This window comes from Notamacropus eugenii, chromosome 6 (assembly GCF_028372415.1).
Source record: "Notamacropus eugenii isolate mMacEug1 chromosome 6, mMacEug1.pri_v2, whole genome shotgun sequence".
In the NCBI taxonomy this organism is placed as follows: Eukaryota; Metazoa; Chordata; class Mammalia; order Diprotodontia; family Macropodidae; genus Notamacropus; species Notamacropus eugenii.
In genome coordinates, this window is record NC_092877.1 from 93,785,541 (window position 1) to 93,807,121 (window position 21,581).

Here is a 21,581-nt window from a genome sequence, read left to right on the forward strand (position 1 = left end):
GTATATTTTTGTGTAAAATATTTTGTAAAGTAGGATTTGTCTTGATAACACTGCAGATCACATTGATTTAAAAATTTTTTTTCAATATTAGAATTTTGTTTACTTGAATTGATAGTGATTTGTTTTTTATAACATAATTTGATATTTTAATTTTAATGCTATTTATTTAGATTTTTTTCTTCCTCTTTGAACCTAGATATTTTTATATTTAAGTAAACAAGATTTAGCACTTATATTTTTTCTGTTTATATGAACAAGATTTAGCATAAGTAGTAAAATATGGTTATATTTTACGTATAATTATAGAAGATATACACATAAGTATACACACACACACTCACTCACTCACTCACTCAATCCCTATCTCCAAGTGTAGACATCGTTATTATCCACTTGGCATCTGTGATGTGTCTTGCTTTCAGTTTTTTATTTACATTATTTTCATTTAAGCCATTTTTTGGCATTTAGCAATCTTTTTATTTTTATGCTCACAGTCTATAATCTTTAAGGGACGTCTGTTGAAAATGAAATACTTTATTTTTCTCTTCTACAAAGAAGTTTTTAATGAGAAGTTTAAAGAGAGAGAAGATAGATCTCCATGATCAAATTGGTCCTCATAGTTGATTTGTCTGATGTTTATTTTTCACCTGAAGTGTTGAATGGAGTCGTGGTATTTAGAGTTTGATAGTAAAAGATTTTAATGATGAAGATAAAATGTGAAGGATTCTTTCTGAAACATTAGACATCCATATTCAAATTTAATTGATGTATTTACTTTAGTGCTTCAAAAGATCCATGATTGCATTGGTTTGGGTACTCCCTCCCAAACAGACCACAACCCATTTATACCATAACAGATAGTGTGATGCTATGGCTATAACAGTCTTGGGCATTTGGGCATTTATTTGGGGATCATTTTGTAACTGTGCTGCTTGGAGAATCACAGAATTTGGAGCTAGAAGTGACCTTAATGATCAGCTATTCTAATCTCCAAATTTAACAAATGAAAAAATAGGTCTAAGAGAGGATTGTGACTTATCTAAGATATTATGCAGATATTAACTGAGCAGAGCCAGGATTGGAGCCCACATTCTTACTGGGAATCTTATGCTTTTTCCAGGCTACTGTGCTGTTATCCTTTCAGCATATCCTCAGTTTAGACTTTGTTATTTCTTTCATATTAGAAACTTTTGCAGCTTAATAGGACCTGCCAGAGATTAAATTAGTCTTCAGGAACACAGGGTTAATTCCATAGTACACTGAGGCATAGGAATGACTGTAGTGACATAGAAAAACATTTTAAAACCATTCACATGATTTTTAAAAAAATGATTGTTTTGGATCTTTATTTATCATATCCCCCTCAGATCCTCAGCACAATGCCCTGGTTATCCATAAATTGCTCAGCAAATGTTTGTTAGATTGAACTCAGATTATCAGGAGTTGAGTGTGTATATTGATACCGATTATAAATATCATAGTAATTATAACATTTTTATAGATTGTGATATAATTGTGCTTAAAAAACTTTTAGAAAAACTAATATTAAAGAGTAATATTTAGCAGTTTGTTTAGAGGTCTCGAGGATTTCCCTATTAATAACTCTTGCCAGTTATAACTTAGAGGTGTCTACTGCAGACTTCATGAGCTCTCAATCCCAAGCATAATCATGGGGAATAAGCCGTTAGGTGTGATATGCTTCTTACTAAGTACAACTTCACTGTCAGTTTGTGACACTTAAATAAATAAAATCTGTTGCTGCCTTGAATTATAATTGATGTAGATTAGACATGATTTTGCTCAAAGGCAAATGAATGAAACGTGTCCTTTTTACCTTATTGATACAGTAGTTCAGCAGGTCCTAATTTCATTTACAAGGACAAATATTGTGTTCATTATCTTGATAGCATTTTTTTGGATACATTTTTAGCCCTGATTACTAAATTGTAAATTACTGTACTTTTTCTTATTGTAGAGTTTGGAAGTATTTATCTTTGGAAAACTAAGCTGTAAGGCAAAATCTAAAATGAAAAATGAGGGAAGGGGAGATAGCTTAGTTCTTCAAGTGAGATTATTAATGAACTGATAAGCCTTATTGATATATTTCCAGCCATATTGGCTGTAGTTAAGATATGTTTGAATGTTTTATTTTTTATCACAAAGATGATAAAATAAAAAAATAAAATAAAATCCCTTTCAGATTCTAAATAAAATGCATGAGTTTATAAATATAGAGTCTTGTCCATGAAAAGTTTAATGTGTAAAATATTTAGTGTTTTAACTTTTGTAATTTCAGTTAGAGGGCTATTATTTTTGAAAGGCTGATTTAGGTAGATCTTAATGTGGGAGTTGTCAGGTGAGATAGCAAACAATGGCAAACTATCTTCTAGTAACTAGTGCAGGAAATTTCTGTATATTTCTGAATATTTAAAAAAACTAAACTACCGAATAATTGTATAAATTGCTGATGATTTCTTAAATATCTTTTGAATTTTATAAACCCGTAATCAGGAACTGTTTATTTTCTAATTTGATTTTGAAAGGGCTGTATCATTCTTTTAAAATTGTGGGTAGTACTCTTCCTCATTCTTCAAAGTCATTTTCTTGTCTTTGGGATTAAGATCAAGCATTTATAATTTAGTGCTAAAATCATGACCAAATTCACTTCATGCCAGGCATTAAGAATAGTATGAATAATAGAGAGTGTAGTAGATTTTTTTGTTATTTCCCTAATGTGATAATCTTCTAATTTTTTACTTTAAAAAATGTCTCCATAATTATATAGCTTTGTCTTAAATTTGAAGTTTTAATACAGTAGAATTAGATATGCTAGTCATATGTTCAGTATATTAGAAATGATAATTTAAGACCTCAAGGGTGACAAGGCTTGTCTAAAACATTCTGTCATATGAAGATACACTTTGAATGGAAGATGGAGAGAGAAAGCATATGAATTTAATGAAATGATAATAGGATCTTTGACATAGAAATAGATCTTTGAAATAAAAAAAAAGGGATCAGTCTGTTACAGACATCTTTTAAGGGCAGATTAAGTTTCCTTAGTTTTTCAAATCTGCATGTTTTTCAATATTTATGAAATTTCTTAAAATCCCATGTCAACCTTTTTCTTTTATTTTGACCACTTTTTTTTCCTTCATGCTATCATATACTCTATCATAGGTGAGTTCTACTGACTTATGAGTGCTTTGGCCCCTAATGGGACAGCATCAAAAAGTTAGAAAGAAAAGGAGAAATAGTTCAGAAAAAAGTTATGAAGAAAGTATCTTTCCTTTCCTATTCCCTTACTCAGTGACCCAAAATAATGGGAACAGAAAAGATTGTATTTAGTGCAGACCACTGCTTTGATTGTATCTTGTAACTCTGTGTCCAGGGTTCTGGGGAGCTAATGTTCACTTTAGTACATAATTTTATATTTTTTTGAGTCTTTGTTTGTGAATAGTAATTGATAATAGTATTCTGTATTTGTTGAGGGTATCCTTAGAGGAAGTTCTCTAATCCAATATCTGAATCAGTACAGGGAGTACATTATAAAAATCAGGATATGGGTCATCCATCCCATATTACATGAATCCTTCTGTCATGTGTTTAGAGGAGCTTTGTTCTTAGGGCACAGTAAATCAGTGATGAGGTGGCTGTCTTCTGATTGTAGGATATTGATGAAAAGCTTTTTTGGAGAGCTTTCCTTTTTGCCTACCCTCCCCCTCTCTACGTATTTTAACTAAAATCTTTGACAGTTGAAATCAATTTAAGTGATAATGTTCAATTTGAGTGTTAACTATTCCTTTTCTTCCCTTTGCCTTTCAGTTGTTTTTCCATTTTTACTCTTACATTTAGTGCAGTTACCAAAAGATGCAGGAGAAATAAAAATGGATAAATTTAGACTAATCAGTTTATCGAATGGCAGCTCCAGTAGAAAGATCACTTGAAACAATGGGCTATTTTGGGGGGAGAGGTTGTTGGTTATTTAGTTTGTCCATTTATCTTGGTCTTGATTATAATAGCTAATAGGTCACTATATGTATGTCTTCTGTTTTGAATGGGTGGGTAGTGTCTACTTTAAATTTTAATCAAAATAAGTCTCACTTTAAAAAAAAAAGTGTTGATTTTTGAGCTTTTAGGTTTGTTTTATTCACACCAACTTGTGATCAAATGTAAACCTAAATGATTTCAAGAATTTATGGAAATTTATTTGGTTTAATATTCCTAACTTCTTAATTTTTTTTAGGAGGAAGATACCAACTAGAGATAAAAATACCAGAAACATATCCATTTAATCCCCCTAAGGTATTGTAAACATATTTTTGTGCATGACCTTTTAAGATATTTTACATTTCTTGGCCCATTAAGTCAACATATATTTCAGCAGTTATTACTGTTCCAGTTCCAGAGCTACTTGCCATGTGTAAACTCTGAATGTGCAGAGGATTTTAGAAGCTGGTGGAAGGAGAATTAAAAGCAGTAAGCTTGTTGTAATGCAGCAGGAAGTGCTGGCTCAAATTCTTGACGTGGAATCAGCAATATACTCAGAAACCTAGAGAAATTCTCTACAAGAATTGAGGGGTTATAATTTTCTTCAGAAATAACAATTTAATATAGATCAGTAGATGATATCAAACTATGAATATATGGTTTTGATGTGGGCAACTTCTTTTCTCTTGATGCTAACAATTTAATTAAAGCTTTTACCTCTCAGCTGGACAATTGCAATGCTCTTTCATCTTCTTGTCCTTTTCCTTTTCAATTCATCTTCCACATTATGGCACATTAGTCATCCTAAACCACAAGTCTGAGCCTGTCAATTTCTAGTTAAAATAAACTTCAATGTTTCTTGATAATCTTGACTTTTCTCATTATTTAATTAACTTTTAAATCAAGGTCTTCCAAAATTTGACCCTTTTTTTTCATTCCCTCTGATTGTAATATGTCTCCTGCCTATCAAACTCATAACCATCCTTCAAGGTCTAGTTAAAATTCTGCCTCTTTCATGGGTCCTTTTCTTTTTCTTTTGGATCTCTTTGAGATACAGATCTAAGTGGTATTGCAGGATCAAAGGGTATGCAAAGTTTTATAACCCTTCAGAATAGTTGGATCAATTCACAACTATACCTACAGTGCATTAGTGTCCCAATTTTCCTGTATCCCCCCACCATTTACCATTTTCCTTTTCTGTCATATTAGCCAATCTGATAGATGTGGGTTGGGACCTCAGAATTATTTTAATTTGCATGTCACTAATCAAAAATTATTTAGAGCATTTTTTCATATGATTATAAATAACTTTGATATCTTCATCTGAAAACTGCCTTTTCGTATCCTTTGCCCATTTACCAATTGGGGAATGATATGCATAGAAATTTGACTCAGTTTGCTGTGTATTTGAGAAATGACGCCTTTTTCAGGGATAGTTACTATAGGGTTTGAAAAATTTGAAAGATACATAAATGCCTTAAATATATGTGAATGTGTTTAAAAAAAACCCCACAATCCATGCTTGTCTAGGTCCCATTCTTAGCTATGTTTTGTAAATTGTAAAAATATTTCATTGGTGCTTTTTTCTTTCTTTTGGTGTCTTTATTACTATCTTTCCATTCCCTCTGTCCCCCAGTGCCCTTCCTTGTAACAAATAAGTGTAGATGAACAAAATAATTACTATCATTTGCTCTGTCTAAAGGGGAGGGGTGAACAAACGTTTTATTTATTTTTTAAATTATTTTTCTCCACTTAATAGTATTTCATTTTTTCCAATGACATGTAAAGATAGTTTTTGATATTTATTTTTATAATATTTTGAGTTCCAAATTTTTTTCTCCCTCCTCCCCAAGGCAGCAAGCAATCTGACATAGGCTGCACATGTACAATCTTATTAAACATATTTCCACATTAGTCATGTTGTGAAAGAGAAATCAGAACAAAAGCGAAAAAATCATGGAAAAGAAATAGCAATAACAAGAAAAGAGAAAATTTTCAGACTCCATTGTTCTTACTCTGGATGTAGATAGTTTTTTCCATTATGAGTTGTCTTAGATCATTGTATTGCTGAACAGAGCTAAGTCTATCAAAGTTGATCGTTGAACAATGTTGCTATTATTTTGTACAATGTTCTCCTGGTTCTGCTCACTTTAGTCAGCATCAGTTCATGCAGGTCTTTCCAGGTTTTTCTGAAATCTGCCTGTTCCTCATTTCTTATAGCACAATAGTATTTGATTACATAAATATACCCCAACTTGTTCAGCCATTCCCCAGTTGATGGACATCCCCTCAATTTCCAGTTATTTGCCACCACAAAAAGAGCTGCTGTAAATATTTTTGTACATGTAGATCATTTCCACTTTTTATTTCTAGTTAAAAATTTTTCCTTTGGGACACAGAGCTTGTAGTGGTATTGCTGGATCAAAGGGTATGCCCAGTTTCACAGCCCTTTGAAATTCCGAATTGCTCACAGGAATGGTTGAATCAGTGCAAGACTCCACCAACCATGCATTAGCGGAACAAGCATGTTATTAAGTGGCTGTGATATGCTAGGCATTGTGCTGGAATGCTTTACAAATATCACTTCATTTGATCTTTGAAAATTTACTCCTTGTTTATCTCTGTTCCTTTGTTTTTCTTTTAGTTGATACTTCTTCAAACATCTAGTGTTGTCATGGCCATTGTGTTGATCATAATTCTTAACTCTTTGAAAATTGTTATCCCTTACAATGTTGTAGTTCTTGTATAAGTTTTCCTAGTTTTGCTTATTTCACTCTGCATCAGTTCATAAGTCTTCAGGTTTCTCTAAAATTTGTCTCTTTCATCATTCTCTGCGTATGATATTTTTTCAACCATTCTACTTGGGCAGTTCTTTTCTACAACAAAAATTGTAGTGATATAAGTATTTTTATGTATGTAATCTTTTCCTTTTTTCTCCGATTTCTTTAGGGTAAATGTGTAGTAATGATATTGATTGGTCAGAGGCTTTGTATAGTTTAGAAAATTTTGAGATTGAATTCAAATTGATTTCTAAAATTGTGGAATCAGTTCGTCATTCCACCCACAGTTCATTAATACTCTTGTCCTCTTATAGCCCTTGAATTTTTATTTTCTTCTTTGGTCATCTTTACCAATCTGAAATTTGTTAGATGCAATCTCAGAGTTATTTTAATTTAAATTTCTTTTGTTATTCTTTGTTTATTTTCTAGAAATTATTGAGCTCTCCCTCTTTTATCTGTCTCAGAATTTTAGCATTTGAAAGGAAGTTATATCTAATCCTTTCTCTCACTAAATATGGTAATCTATGGATTGAACATATTCAGTCATCAAGAGCAACCCCGTTACATATTTAGATAGATGTACTTCTTCAAATATTCTTTCCTTTACTGAGCTGAAATCTACCTTCCTCTAAATTTTTGTCATGCTTTGAAAACATTTTCTTCTCGTTTAAAGAGCCATACCCCACCCTTCAAATAAAAAGAAAGCCCTTGCAGCAAATATGCCGAGTTAAGCAAAACAAATTCCAGCATTGGCTGTGTCCAAAAAATATGTTTCTCATTCAGTGCCTTGCATTTAATACTTCTGTCAGGGGCGGCATGCTTCATTATCCATCCCCTGTAATTGTGGTTGATCATTGCGTTTGATCAGAATTCTTTACTTTTTCAAAGTTCCTGGTCTTTATAGCATTGTTATTGTATGATTTGTTCATCTGGTTTTGCTCACTTCATTTTGTATCATTTTATGCAAGTCATATAGGTTTCTCTGAAACTCTCATCTTTTAAACACTGTATGGTATTCTGTTACATTAATATGCTATTGATTTTTTCATCCATTCTCCACTTCTTTTAACTTTCTGTTGTTGGTCCTAACTTTTCTTTTTTGCGGGGGGGTGGGGGGTGGGGGGTGGGGGTGGGGTGGGGTGGGGTGGCGAACGGGAGATTCTGCATGTTTTGTGTCAGGATTCTTTTCTGCTGTCCAGGTCAGATTCCTGTGAACCCCTCGCCTTTTGCCCCTTTGCTTTTGTCTTTAGATCAGGGCTTCTTAAACTTTTTCCACTTGTGACCCCTTCAGTGCTTCTTAAACTATGGGTTATACACTAGATAAATTTAAAAGTGCAGAATCTTAATGTTGGAAGGTACCTTAAAGGTTATTTTGGCTCGATTCTCTTACCTTTGAACCTTTTTTGAAATAATATGGTTTCCATAACCTTTAACTGCCTTTCCCTAGAGTTCATTATAATACAAAGTTGCTTAAGATTTTTAACTCAAAGATCTTATGTTTATCTCCCTTCCTCTTTTTAAAATTTAAAAGAATTTATGATCTTGGCAGTCATGAACATATATTCCAGTATTCCAACAAAGAACAGAAAGAGGATTATTGTATGAAATTACAAACTTCTATTAAATCTGGTACTAATTTTTACCCTGTTTATGTTCTCATTTGAACTTTTTTTCTGTAGTTTTTGTTTTATTTATGCTTTTGATGTTTTATGTGTCATTTTTTGCTAACATTAGCCCTGTAGAGACCATTCTCCCTTGTAGCCAAGAAAAAAATTGAAAAAACCCATTGATCGTATTTGAAAATATGTATCTCATTCTACACTTCTAATTCATTTAACATTTGCTACTTCCATCTCTCATCCTTGCCAGGATGATATATATATGTGATCCATATAGAACTGTTTTATTTTGTTTTCTCTTCTTATGGCTGATATAGAATAATCTTTCATAGCTTTCATGTTTATACTTTTTTCCCATTTGTCTATTGGGGAATCATTCTTGGTTTATAGTTTCACTTCCATGTATATGTGTGTGTGTGCAGACATCTTTGATATGAGATTTTTATCAGATGTATTTGCTATCAAGATTTTTCCCAGTTAACTGCTTTTCTCATTCTATTTATATTTACTTTGTTTTTACAAAAACTTACACATTTTAGCTGTCTTTTGTTTATTTTTTTAGATAGGTAAGGTAGGTAAGGTATGTTTCAGGTACTGTGTTAAGTGCTAAGGATATAAATACAGGCAAACAAGACAAGTCCCTTATCCCAAAATAGTTTATAATTTGGTAGGGGAAGACAACATATGAGAAGGGGCAAAAAAACCCCAAGATTGTGGAGATGGCTAGAAACAATGTGGAAGTCTGGATTCAGGCAAGAAAAGGTGAAAGCTCAGCTTTAAGAGCCTAGAGTCATAGGATTTACAGATGAAAAAGGATTGTAGAAGTCATCTTTTCTATTTCGCTCAGTTTACCAATGTGGAAACTATGTACATAACAGGAACAACAACCATAAGATTTTGAAAATGTTTAGTTTTAGTTAAGAATTCTTCTAGCCATAGTTGTGAAAAAATATTTCCTTTAAATTTTGTCAAAAATCACTTGACCTTTTATGTCTAGGTCATGTTTCGATTTCAAAGCTTATTGTAGGTATATAATATAACTTGTTAGCTATAACGTCGTTCTCTTGCCACATTGCTTTCCAGTTTTCCTAGAGGCTTTACTCCAATAGATGGTGTCTTTTGGTTTATCAGACACTATCCTACTTTGATTACTTCTGAGCCTTGTGATAATGATAATAGCTAACATTTATGACAGCAGAGTCTGCAAAGCACTTTTTACAAATACGATCTTACTTGATCCTCACAACAGCCTTAGGGAGGGTGGTGCTATTCTTTTCCTCATTTTTATGGATGAGGAAACTAAGTCAAACTATTTAAATGACTTGTCCAGAACCATGCAGCTAGCTAGTATGTGTCTGAGGCAGGATTTGAACACAGGCTATCTTCTTTTTTGAATAGTACTTTATTATTTTTTCTCAATTACATGTAAAAACCATTTTTAATTTGTTTTTTAAAATCTTGAGTCCCAAGTTCTCTCCCTCCCTCTCCTCCCCATTCCCTGAGATGGGAATGGGGAGGAGAGGTTTGATGCAGGTTAAACATGTAGGAAACATATTTCTGTACTTATCATGTTGGGACACAAGTCTTCTGACTGCAAGTCCAATGCACTGCTTACTGAGCCATGTACCTAGCTGTTTTTTTGTTTATCTAATCTGTTCCATTGATGAGTTTTTTTCTGTTTTGTGTTTTGATAAGTACCAAAGAGTTTTGATGATTACTGTTGTATAGTGTAAATTAAGATAACATTATACTATATCTCTTTTATTTATACTTTTCCCCTCCATTATTTTCTTTGCAATTCCTTCATCTCTAGATGAACTCCTTATCCTTTTCCCTGATTCACATTTCTGTGCCTCATCCTAGTCACTTTTTTCTCTCTTAAATCTTTTTTTTAAGCATTTATTTTTTTCTTTTTTTACTTTTATTTTTTAAATAATTATTTTATTTGTTTTCAGTGTTCTACATCACTTCCATATATCTTAGATTTTTCCCCCTCCCTCCCCACTACCTTCCTGAGACAGTGTGCAGTCTTATATAGGTTCTACACATACATTCCTATTAAACACATTTTCACCTTAGTCATGTTGAATAGAAGAATGGGAGAAACCATAAAACAAAAGAAAAAAAACAAAACACAATACAACAGAAAATGGTATGCTTCATTCTGTGATCCATTTCCATAGTTCTTTCTCTAGATGTGGAAGGCATTTTGCCTCAAAGGTCTATTGGGAATTTTTTAGGTCCTTGCATTGCTATGAAGGACTAATTCTACCAGAAAAATTCCTTGCACACTTCTCTCTTAAATGTCACAGAATAAAAAGGGTCTCTCTTCCCCCATCATTTCTTCACCTGTCTCCTTAATCCCAATTCCTCATATTTCTTCCTGTACAATATTCCATTGTTTAGTCATTTTTTCCATTCTTCTTTTTTCCCCCTCTATCCCACTGGCTTCTCTGTCTACAAATAATACATTTAGATTTCTCCTTTCTTTACAAATAAAAACCTGTGCTATCCCCTAAATTTATTCTGTTTCTCATCTCTTTATACTTCTCATCTTTTAGAAAAAGTACTATACACTTGCTGTCTTCATTTCCTTACTACTTATTCATTTTTTAAGTTGCTAAAATCAGATCTGTCCTACTTTTTTTGCCTTCCTCCAACATCACTAAAGGCTTCCTCTTTGCTAAATCTAAGGCTTGCCTATGAAGACTTATTTTACAAGGTACTTCATGACTTTGGGGAAGGTAACTTTAGTTTCATTTGAATTAGTGGTGAAGTCTGAAGCCATGTTGGGGGAATGAAAAGTGGCAGAGTAGAGGCAGGGAGTGAGATCAGCTTTTCTGAAAAGTTACTTGAGAAAACAAGAAGAAGTAGACAGTAGATTGAGAGGATAGGAGGGTGTGATGAAATTTTTTTTAGTATTTTTGGAAACGATTGGGAGAGACTTGGTATATTTGAGGTTAGTTGATAAAGAGTCAGTAGGATAGAGGGAGCTTGAAGATTAGATATAGAGAAGAATGATTGATGTGGACATTTTTTGGACAAGATAGGATGAGATGAAATCATATAAAGTAGTTGAACTTGTAAGAGAACCAGATTCTGAAATCCTTGTGATAGGAGAGAAAATGATTTGTCCTTAGTGAATCCAGATAGATAATTTATTATTAAATTTTGTTGAGGAAGAGTTGTCTAGTCTTAATATTTTCCACTCATTTGAAGACCAGGTCCTTTGAAAGCTTTGTAATTCCCCATGATTTTTCAAACATTCGTGGTTATGATTCTTTGACCACTTGAGCAAGTTCTTTTAGTTCCATGAAATAGAATTCTTCTTGGGTTCACTTAAAAACAAGTCCTTCCAAAAATCTTACTGACCTAACCTGAACTTTGTTTCATTCTTCAGCATGTTTTGCAGTTTTTATTTTGAATATTTTTTCTTTTTTGATGGAACAAAAATTAGAACTGAATAATCTGTCCATTCCTGCTTCCTTCCCCCACGCCCCTTATTTGAACATGTGATTGAAATTGAAAACCCACTTGTAAAAGGTTTAAAAGTGAATGGGACAATGAAGTGGAGCTGATAAATGTATTTGGCTTTTTCTACAAGCTTATTTAGAACTTATTTAGCAAATAAAGGAAAGAGATAGTACAGTCTTAACATTTAGAACTGAATGGGACCTTAAAGGTCATCTAATCCAACTTCCTGTCATATAGAGGAGGAAACTGAAGCTCAGAGAGGGGAATTTTCTTGTCCTGAGTTATATAGGTAATTGTTATGTAGTCAAAACCTGGATTTTAATTCAATACCTTTGACTCTACTTGTCCTTTTTCTATTAAACTGGATATTAGCTTGTATCAAAGACTATTAAAGCATAGATAAGGATGGATTGTTTTTGCCATTCTATGTGAGATTAATACTTTGAATTCAAATTGTTGGTAAATACAAAGTACAAGAATTAAAATTAGTTTTATAGTTTCGTTGGTCCTTGTGCCACTTATGTTTACTTTTAGCTATTTAGTGTAATGTATTTTTAATAATAATGCAGATAGTTTGAAGTTAACTGATTTAGCCTGTTACTTCTGAAATGGTGTAAAAATTAGAGGAAAAACATTAACATATAAATCTCATTTTAAAGTGGTTGCAGAATGTTTGCCATTTAACCATCTTTATATTGGGCTGGGAATTTGGTAGTAGAATTCCAAGATTTTTAAAGTAGCAAAATCCTAAATGCAGTTGTCTAGTAGAGATGAATGTGAATGCCTTCCAATCTTGTTAGGATATTATAAACATTTATTGGATAAATGTAATATAAATAATGGAATTTATTCAGCTCATTATTGGTTTTCTGATAAGACTAAAAGCTTTCTGTATTACAGTTAGCATATGGTTTTTCTTCTGATTGGACAGTTGAAAGTGTTCTAATAGTATGGTAGCCCTCATTTGTACTGAAGCCTTTAAATAAAACCCAACCTCATTAGAAGTCCATCCCTGGAAATGAGAACTAGTTAGTCATCTTCAAAGGAAATAAGGAAAGCACTTTGTGGCAAGAATGAAATGAAGAGTTGGGTGTGGTTGATCTCTTGAATGTATCTGTACAGTAGACTTTGCAGGTCTTGCTTTGTACACTAAATATACCATTGATGTAGAACAGGGAGTCATTTAGCTGCTTAAGGAGAGTTTAGCTGATTTTAGTTAGAAATAGAGCAAGTCAAAGTTCTGGGTGCCAAACAGTACTGTGAATGAACTGGAAGGGATGGATTGACCCAATCTTAAAGAAATAAAAAGTTAAAATAAAGAGAATGTGAAATGGTGAACACTTTAGGAATAACATGAAAATTATTATTTCACTCATCACTATCAGTTAAGATTTTTCAGTAATTACTGTGATAAAGCCTCTTGGAGGCAGTAACTTTTCATATCTGAAATTTCTCCAAGATAATTCCAGTGTCAGTGTTATATACAGTTCTGTCTAAACAACCTAATTGTAAGAAATAAGCATTTTGATACTCTGAACCTTAATAAACTCTATGATGTTGAGACTACTTGAATTAATAGTACATGAAGTATTGCTGCTAGCTAATATTAATAAGGGAAATTATTTTAGTGAATAGGAAGTTCTCCCTTTTCTTTGAGGTGGAGAAAGTGATAGTATATTAAAACCTCAACAATAGCATGCTAAGTGAAATGTCTATGGTAAATATGTAAGATTTGGGGATGAGTGCCCCGCCAAAAATTAGACTAAAATGTTTTAATTTACTCTGAACACAGTTCTTGGTTCACTTTTTAAAAGTAATTTTAAAGTTTTTTACATGAAAATTTCCTACTCCATTACCTCCTCATGGTGTGTAGGGATGACCCAGGGTTCTCTGATTGTGGGCCATTGAATGTAAATCCTAGCAGGTTTTATTATGGAAAGGCTTTAAGCAAGGTATAACCTCAGCAACAGGGATATGTATAGCTATCTTTTATATAGTGGGTTAAAGTTTGCAAAGTACTTTAAAAAGCTTAGTTTCTTTTTATCCCCACAGCAGCCCTAAGAAGTAGGTCCTATCCTATTTTATCTCTATTTTACAGATGAGGAAACTGAGGCAGGGAGAAATTAAGTGACATGTCTAGAGATGGATTTGAACTCAAATGTCTTTATGATTCCTAGTCTAATAACCCTGTCTTAAAAAAAGTTGTTTTCACAATAATTCTTTCAGTTCTCTGTAATGATGGTATCAAAGTAGTTAAAAAATGGACAGAATATATTGAATCACATGGTTTTTAGGCCATTTATAGTTTTAATTTGACCTTTGGTGTGCTAGATTTGAATTGTTAAAATATATAAACTTCTGAAGAAGCCACACTATGTCCATTTGATATTTGTCACTACAAATTGAATGAATTATGAATGAAGAGAAACAAACTTTGTAAATACTTACTCTGCAAAACATTTTCCTAATAAACTCTGGGTAATAGAGCTTATCATTATTGTCATTGCATTCTAATGAGAAAGACAACACTTAAAAAAGTTTCACCTACAAGTCAGGATGAGAGTTCCCATGGTTCATAGTGCGCTGGTAAAACTGATGGTCATATATTTTTAAAAATATAATTTCTACTCCTTTTGAAACTTTGAGGTAGTGACTTTGTTTAGTGACTTTGGTATAGTAAAATTTGTTTTATGCATATTTATTAGCTGTGGCTAAAGTGAAGCAAATTATATATAGCTAAATGGAAGGATAACTACAGATATTCCTTGAAGGGACAAAGTATAGAGTAGGTATAGTTGGTTTTATTGCATGCCCAAAGGCATCAAGAAATGTTAATTTATCATATATTTGGTAATTTAGTATTACACACATCATAAGTATTTGCAAAAATACCACTAAGAACATGATTGCAACTTATGTACCAACGGTTGCTGAGAGTGAAGAGGGAGAGAAGTTCTATAAAGATCTTGATAAGACTCCGAATTAAATCAATATACTCTCTGATAGTTGGTGGCTTCAGAACAAAAGTGGGAAAATTTGATATTTGTGAAAAGGATCTGGTTGAGGTGATAGTATTGAGACATACAAATACTTTTTACATTACACTGTAGTCTCATGACTGTAGTGAACATATTCTTAAAGAGAAGAATTGGTAGACTCTTGACATGATGTACATCAAATAACATGAAAGAAACAAGCCCTAGACTAGTGATCCATGAATTGCCCAGGATGGGAGGCAGTTGAGAAATTCCATTTCTCAAGGAAACCACAACCAAAGGGGACGAAGACAGGAAGTGATTGATAAAAAAAAATAAGGGAGGAAAAGACTGAAAGTACCAATGATTTCAGGAAAAAAAAATCTCAAAGACCTTGAACATGAACAGATAAGTCAACAGGAAAAAATGAGACCTCTTCAGATCTAATAAACTAGTTCAAACATCTATGAATAAATAAATAACTGCAAAATAAAGGACCCTGTGGAATTTGAGGAGAACATGGAACCATATATTTTATGCAATGTATGTCACACTAGAATTTGTTATTCTTTTTGATAAACCTTGAAATTCTGATATATATTCCACATATATAAAAGCAAGATATATTAAGATCTTGAGTTTTCTCAAATTGCTTACCTTTTTCTGACATTTTTAAAATCTAAAATTGTTAATTAGATTGAAAAAACCTACCAATGTACTTTGCCTCTTACGTTGAAAATAGGAATTTTTATTTATATGATACAGAATGTTTTTGCTTTTAAAAAAAACCTTTAAATTATGGAAAGATGGTTATTTTAGGATTTATTCTGCTGTAGTGGCAAACAGTAGGTGAGGTCAATATTGGCCTTCAGCTTCTCACAAAGTAATTTTATTTTATTTTTTAATTTAATTTTTTTTTTAAAACCAAAGAAAAACAAAATTTATTAAAGATTCGCCACCTTGGGTTGACTCTTAAGGAGCGTAAGCATTTGTAACACTTGTATTCACAAGCAGGCCAGATAGAATCTCAGTCAGACAGAGTCTGAGCTGGATTGAATCTGAGCGCCTTCATGGAGACGAGATGGAGCTTAAATACAGAAAAGACTGTAGGAGGGATCTGGGGATGATCTGGTAGTCTGGGGTGATGGGGGGAGGGGTTTAGGGAGGGTCTTGAGGAGAAGTCCAAGGAGGCCCTCTTTGGGACTGGGGTGACAGGTCCAGGGTTGGAAACAGTTGGAGGCAGTCTGGAGATATCAGACAATGGAGGGTTTGGGTGGGAAGCAGGTGGGGCAGTCCAGTGGTTACAGACCCAGGAAGGCCTGGCTGGGCCAAGGGCAACAGATTTGAATATGAAAGGCTAGATTAAGTGGGGACTTTCCGGAGGAAGGGGCTACAAATTTGAGTATGAAAGGCCAGGTTAAGTGACAAGATTCAAGGGGAACCAGTCTGCAAATTTGAGTATGAAAGGCCAGGTGGAGAGATTCTAGGGGAATTCAGGGAGGTTCCCAGAATCTGAACCCCGTCATTCCCCCCTCAAACAGATTGGACCAAAATTCTTTTGGGGTAAAGGATGAAGTTCTCAGCTTCTGAAACTGCTTCCTGCTGGCAAGGGGCATAGAGCTCACAAAGTAGTTTTAAAAACTGGATATACATTCTCATAAAAAGTTTTTTTGCTTAACGCAAATCTATTGTCCTGCTGTTCATTATACTCATTTAAATTAGCTGCTCTTCTCAAACACTTAGAATTTGAGGCAAAAGTGATGTAGATTGATGCACTCTTCTGTATGTTGGAAATAATTGGAATTGCTTCTTTCAGAAGTATTTTTGAATAACATAAGAATTGAAACTTTTGTTTTGATGTCTTTCCTGAGAAATGGTACTGTAATAAGTGGAAACTATTCCTATATTCTTTACCCCACCAAAGATGTAAAAGTTTATATAAAAAAATTGGATGTGGGTCCATGCCAACACTTTTAATAGCAACAAAAAATGGAAACTAAAATAAATGTCCATCGGTAAGGTAATGTTGCTTAACAAATTGTGATGTGTGAATGTAATGGCATACTTCTATGTCGTAAGAAGTATAAAATATAAGAAATTCAGAGAAATACTGGAATATTTGATGCTAAGTGAAGAAAGCAGATTATAGGACATCACTTTAATAGGTGGTACCTGCCGTAATGTAAAGGCAAAGTGTTAATTGTAATGTATATCTTAGCCCAAAAAAAACAGATAATGAACTAAATTTTCCTTTTCTTCTTAATAGAGCTTGTGGGAGTACTTATAATGTGGCGTATGTTTACAACTTTAGTCTTTTGTTTTTGGTTTACTGTTTTCCTTTCTTGCAAGGAATAGTTAAATGGAGTGGAAATTGATGTAAAAACATTAGGCATCAATGAAACTTGAAACAAGAGAAAGTAGAAGAGCCCTGTGAGTTGGAGGGCTACCTTGTGCTCATCCTGTAGTCTTTCTTAATCTTCCTCAAATCTTTTTCTTGTTCCATATTTTTCTTCACTTAAGTTGAAGTCAGCAGATAACTGGCAGGTTTCTTTGTATCATTTATTTTGATACCTAATTAAACCTTTTTCCCCCATATCTGTATTATAAATTGTTTACAGGAAAGGGACTTCTGTATCCCACTTAGTAGATGGTTAGTACTTGATGAGTTGAATTAAGGGGGAGAAATTGGTAAAAAGGTGTTTTTGAGCTGATGCATCCTTTGAGCTGATGCAACATTTCTAGTTACAATGCCATCATAATGTTAATAAGTATGCGAAAGATCTTATGGGGTCATTGACTTAATTCTGAAGGCCAACACCATTTTTAAAGTTAATTTGACTTTATATGTACATATTTTTATAGTGTGTTTCTGTTTACAAAAATCTCAAGTAATACTTTATGTATATACATTCTAGGTGCGGTTTATTACTAAAATTTGGCATCCTAATATTAGTTCTGTCACTGGGGCCATTTGTTTGGATATCCTGAAAGATCAGTGGTAAGAAATTTTTATATTTCTCTTCTCCCCTTCTCCCCTTCTCCCTCCATTGAGTACTAATGGTGAAAATTACACTATATACTAATATACTGTATCTCTTGACTATTTAAAAAAGATTTGTTCTGCTTTTCTTTTTCCTTTTCTTGGATTATTATAAAATCAGATATTTTAAAGCCATGTATTTGGAAATACGAGATTTTCTTGGAAGTTAAAAAAGATTCTTTACAATTCTAATTTCCCATTTTAAAATTCAGTGAATGTTATATGCTATTTCTGTAAATTCATTTTTCTCCCAGGTGACTTCTTTTGAAAGAGCACTTACAGAATGTCTCTTAAAGAAGTGAATATGATTCTGAATAGATGGAATGCAGCTCTCCCCCTTTATAGTCCAAAATATAGTAGTTGAATTACTTTGGGCCACAGAAAAGAATCTCTTAGTAGCTCCTTTTTTGAGGAATTCTGAGTGAATTTTATTAGACTGATTCTCAAATGAGAGATGTAAAAGTGTGTTATGGATACAGTACAATTTAGTCAGACCTAATAATGCTTGTGTGCTGTTGAGTAAACTTTTGAGAGAAGTTGGGATCTCTTCTATGCCATAATCATTAATAACAGTAATAGTAACAATCATAGCTCGCATTTATATTATAGTGCCTGTTATGTGTGCCTGCACTGTGCTAAGGACTTTACAAATATTATTTCCTTTGATCTTCACAACAACCTTGGGAAGTAGATGCTATTATTATCCCCATTTTACAGTTGAGGAAACTGAGGCAAACAGGTTAAGTGGCTTGCCTAGGGTCAGATGGCTAGTAAGTGTCTAAGGACAGATGTGAACATAGATCTTCCTGACTGTAGTCTGAGTGCTTATTCACTGTACTACTTCAAAGCCCCAAGAGGCAGAGGAAGAGAATCTTGATGGAGACATAGTAACATTGGGCTAGAAATACACATTAGAGTATTTGTGTGTACCCATTAGTGTAAAGCACATTAGTGCTTTAGATGTTGAATGACTTGTTAAAAATCAGTGTAAGGGCAAATGAAAGATAATAATTTTAGAAAATGAAATAAGCAACTATATAATAGAAAAGTGATAAATTGTATAAGCATGATTGAAAAATACAGATATGGGTCATAGTAGAAACACAGATCAGGCCAAATTATATGGAGCCCATGAATTAGCCCTTTTATTAATATGTATTAGATTGCATGAGAAGATGTTTCACATTTTCAGTAGAATTAACTGGAAGAATCACAAGGAAATGCTTTTTATATGTGAAAATTCTTGCCAATTATTTTGTAACATGCTGATACTATATATATGAAATATTTTAATAGAGTTGTTTTAAATAGTCACCTAAAATGATCTTCAGAGGACTCCCTTTTCATTTTTGTTAGATCTTAAATTATCGTTTAGTGACAGCTCAAACAACTATATTAATTGACTCTACCAAATGACTTCAAAGTTCATTCAGTTTTTTAAAATTTCTTTGTAATTTTTATCTTGGTTTTATAAAAATTGTATATACCAGAAAGTCAGGAACATAACATCAATTCTGAATCGTTAAATGTGAAGCTGCAAAGTGAATGTGTAGAATTTAGGTATTGTCTTTATTGATTAAAAAGGCAGAATGGTTTAAGTACTTTTATTAGTGAGAGTTTTGACCTTTTATGATGATTTGCTGGCTCAGTCCATTGGGTGAAATTCATTTGGTATTTTTGTTGAGAAAATTAATACTGCCTTGCTAACCCTTTTCCGGGAACTAAAAGCATTTATATGTCTTGTGTCTCTGGTAGTTGGAGTCTACAACTCTTTTTAGCAGGTTAGTTATGTATAGCTAGCTATATATAGTTGCATTCAAGGTCTTTTCCTTTTTTTCTGTGTTGAGTTTAAACTTCTGATTGGTGAATGTCTTTTTATCTCTGATTCTGAAATAATTGTGGTGTTGATAACTGTTTTCTATCAATATCTTTTAAAAAATTCTTTGTGGTGATTGCAGCATCTAGAACCTTCCCTCCTGGGAAAAATATTCCTGACATGCAAATTTTTGAGTAATCTACAAGCCTTTGACTTCTTTGATATCAGGATTCCAAGCCATGTTTTCCAACTTTGTTCCCTTTGCATGTGGGTTATTTGGGTTGAAGTCACTAAGTATAAAGGTATAATGTTGATTTAATGTGGAAGATCTTTTTTCATTATCTTTATAGAATTTTTTTATTGCTTTGTATGCTTGAGTTGCACCTATTTCCATGGGGGTCTGCTTGTTTATGCTTGTCATGGTGTCTTGGGTGCATGATGAAAGTAACTCTGACAGTTTGTTGATTTTTGAAATTGTATTTCAGTTAGAAAAAACCCCCCAGCAACTTAACAGCCCAGACTTTGCTTGTGATTTCATATAAGCAGAGTTGGAAGTGACCTTAGAAGTAATCTGTTCATACACTTTTCCTGTTATAGATTAGAAAACTGAGGTTCTGGGAGTCTAAATGACTTGTCCAGGATTATACAGGTAGCGTGTGGCATAGCTGATTACTAAATACTTCTGGTGGTTTCATTTGGGCACAAATAGTATTGCCAGAAAGAATCCAGAAAACATTTCTGTAGGTTATGAAAGGAGTGAGGGAACAAACATTTAAGTGCCTAATCTGTGCTAGGCACTATGTTTAGTGCTTTATAAATATCTTGATCCTCACAACAACCATAGGAGATGAGTGTTACTATGATTTCCGTTTTACATTTCATGAAACTGAGGCCAGCTTGCCTGGAATCACACATCTTGTAAGGTTCCTAGGCCAGATTTGAACCTGACTCCAGACTCAGCGTATGTCAGCTAGCTGCTAGACTAGGGTAAGAAACTGAAGATTTTAGAAGACCAGGTAGTGTTTCTGTCTCTACTGTTGATTGATGGCAGGGGCTTCAGAAGAAAGGCATAATTTGAAAGTGAATAACCTGTCAGAAGGTGTTCTCTGAGAAGAGGTTTTAGATTTTTGGACATTGACATTGGAATAATGACAGGTTCTTGGCTGGGGACAGTGTATACCTAACAGTTTGGTAGAAGTGTATTTGTCTGAAGTTTTAAAAATCTATTTTAAAGGGCTAAAGGAATATGAAAATTGTCTTTGTGTATCTATCACACTAGACGCTGCAGAGATAAACTTCAATATCTGAAGAAAAATAGCAGGAAAAATTCATAGTAGGGGAAAACATCAAACCAAGAAAGGAGCCAATAATGAGACTCATCACCTCAGCTGTATATATATAAATGTACAAAAAAATGAATAATAACAAAATATATTTGACTACATTGATGCCATCAAAATATGATTCTCGAGGGGTAGTCTTAATTCAAAGGGATGGAGTAAGTCAAAAAAGGAAAAAGGAGCAGGGTGGGGAGTGGAATAAGTAACATTATATACTAAATCAATATACTTAGCTGAGGAAATCAGAAAGCATGTTCAGGAGAAGCAGAAATGGAAGTGAAATGTAAAAATTACATTATTTTTTGAAGGTTAATAATAATTATATCATAACAATATAAGACTTAGGTAGAAGGAAACATGTAGAAGACAAGTTTGAGAAATACTCACATGTTGGTTTAGGCATGATGATAGTAGTGATGATAGAGTTCCATTCCTTGGATGTCTGCTGTGTAAGAGAACATAACAATTTCTTTTTTAATTATAATTTGTGCTTCAAAATGGAGGAGGCAGTGAAGGGAACTTCAGCATATGTTTCTTCCCAGCAAGA

The 21,581-nt window shown here is 33.3% G+C and overlaps 1 protein-coding gene across 4 annotated transcripts in view; it reads left to right on the forward strand.

Annotated features, from left to right (window-relative positions):
- The window catches only part of UBE2K (ubiquitin conjugating enzyme E2 K), a 102,336-nt gene that overhangs the window by 45,963 nt on the left and 34,792 nt on the right, over window positions 1–21,581 (forward strand). For 2 of the 4 annotated variants that reach the window (XM_072620534.1, XM_072620532.1), the window contains 2 exons: window positions 4,247–4,305; window positions 17,754–17,836. The exons of 1 other annotated variant lie outside the window; for it this stretch is intronic. Coding sequence is in view for 2 of the 3 variants with exons in the window: in XM_072620532.1 (XP_072476633.1) it covers window positions 4,247–4,305; window positions 17,754–17,836 (142 nt within the window). In the remaining variant the exon portion in view is untranslated. The remainder of the gene's footprint in view (window positions 1–4,246; window positions 4,306–17,753; window positions 17,837–21,581) is intronic. One more of the 4 variants, XM_072620533.1, reaches the window with a different exon arrangement.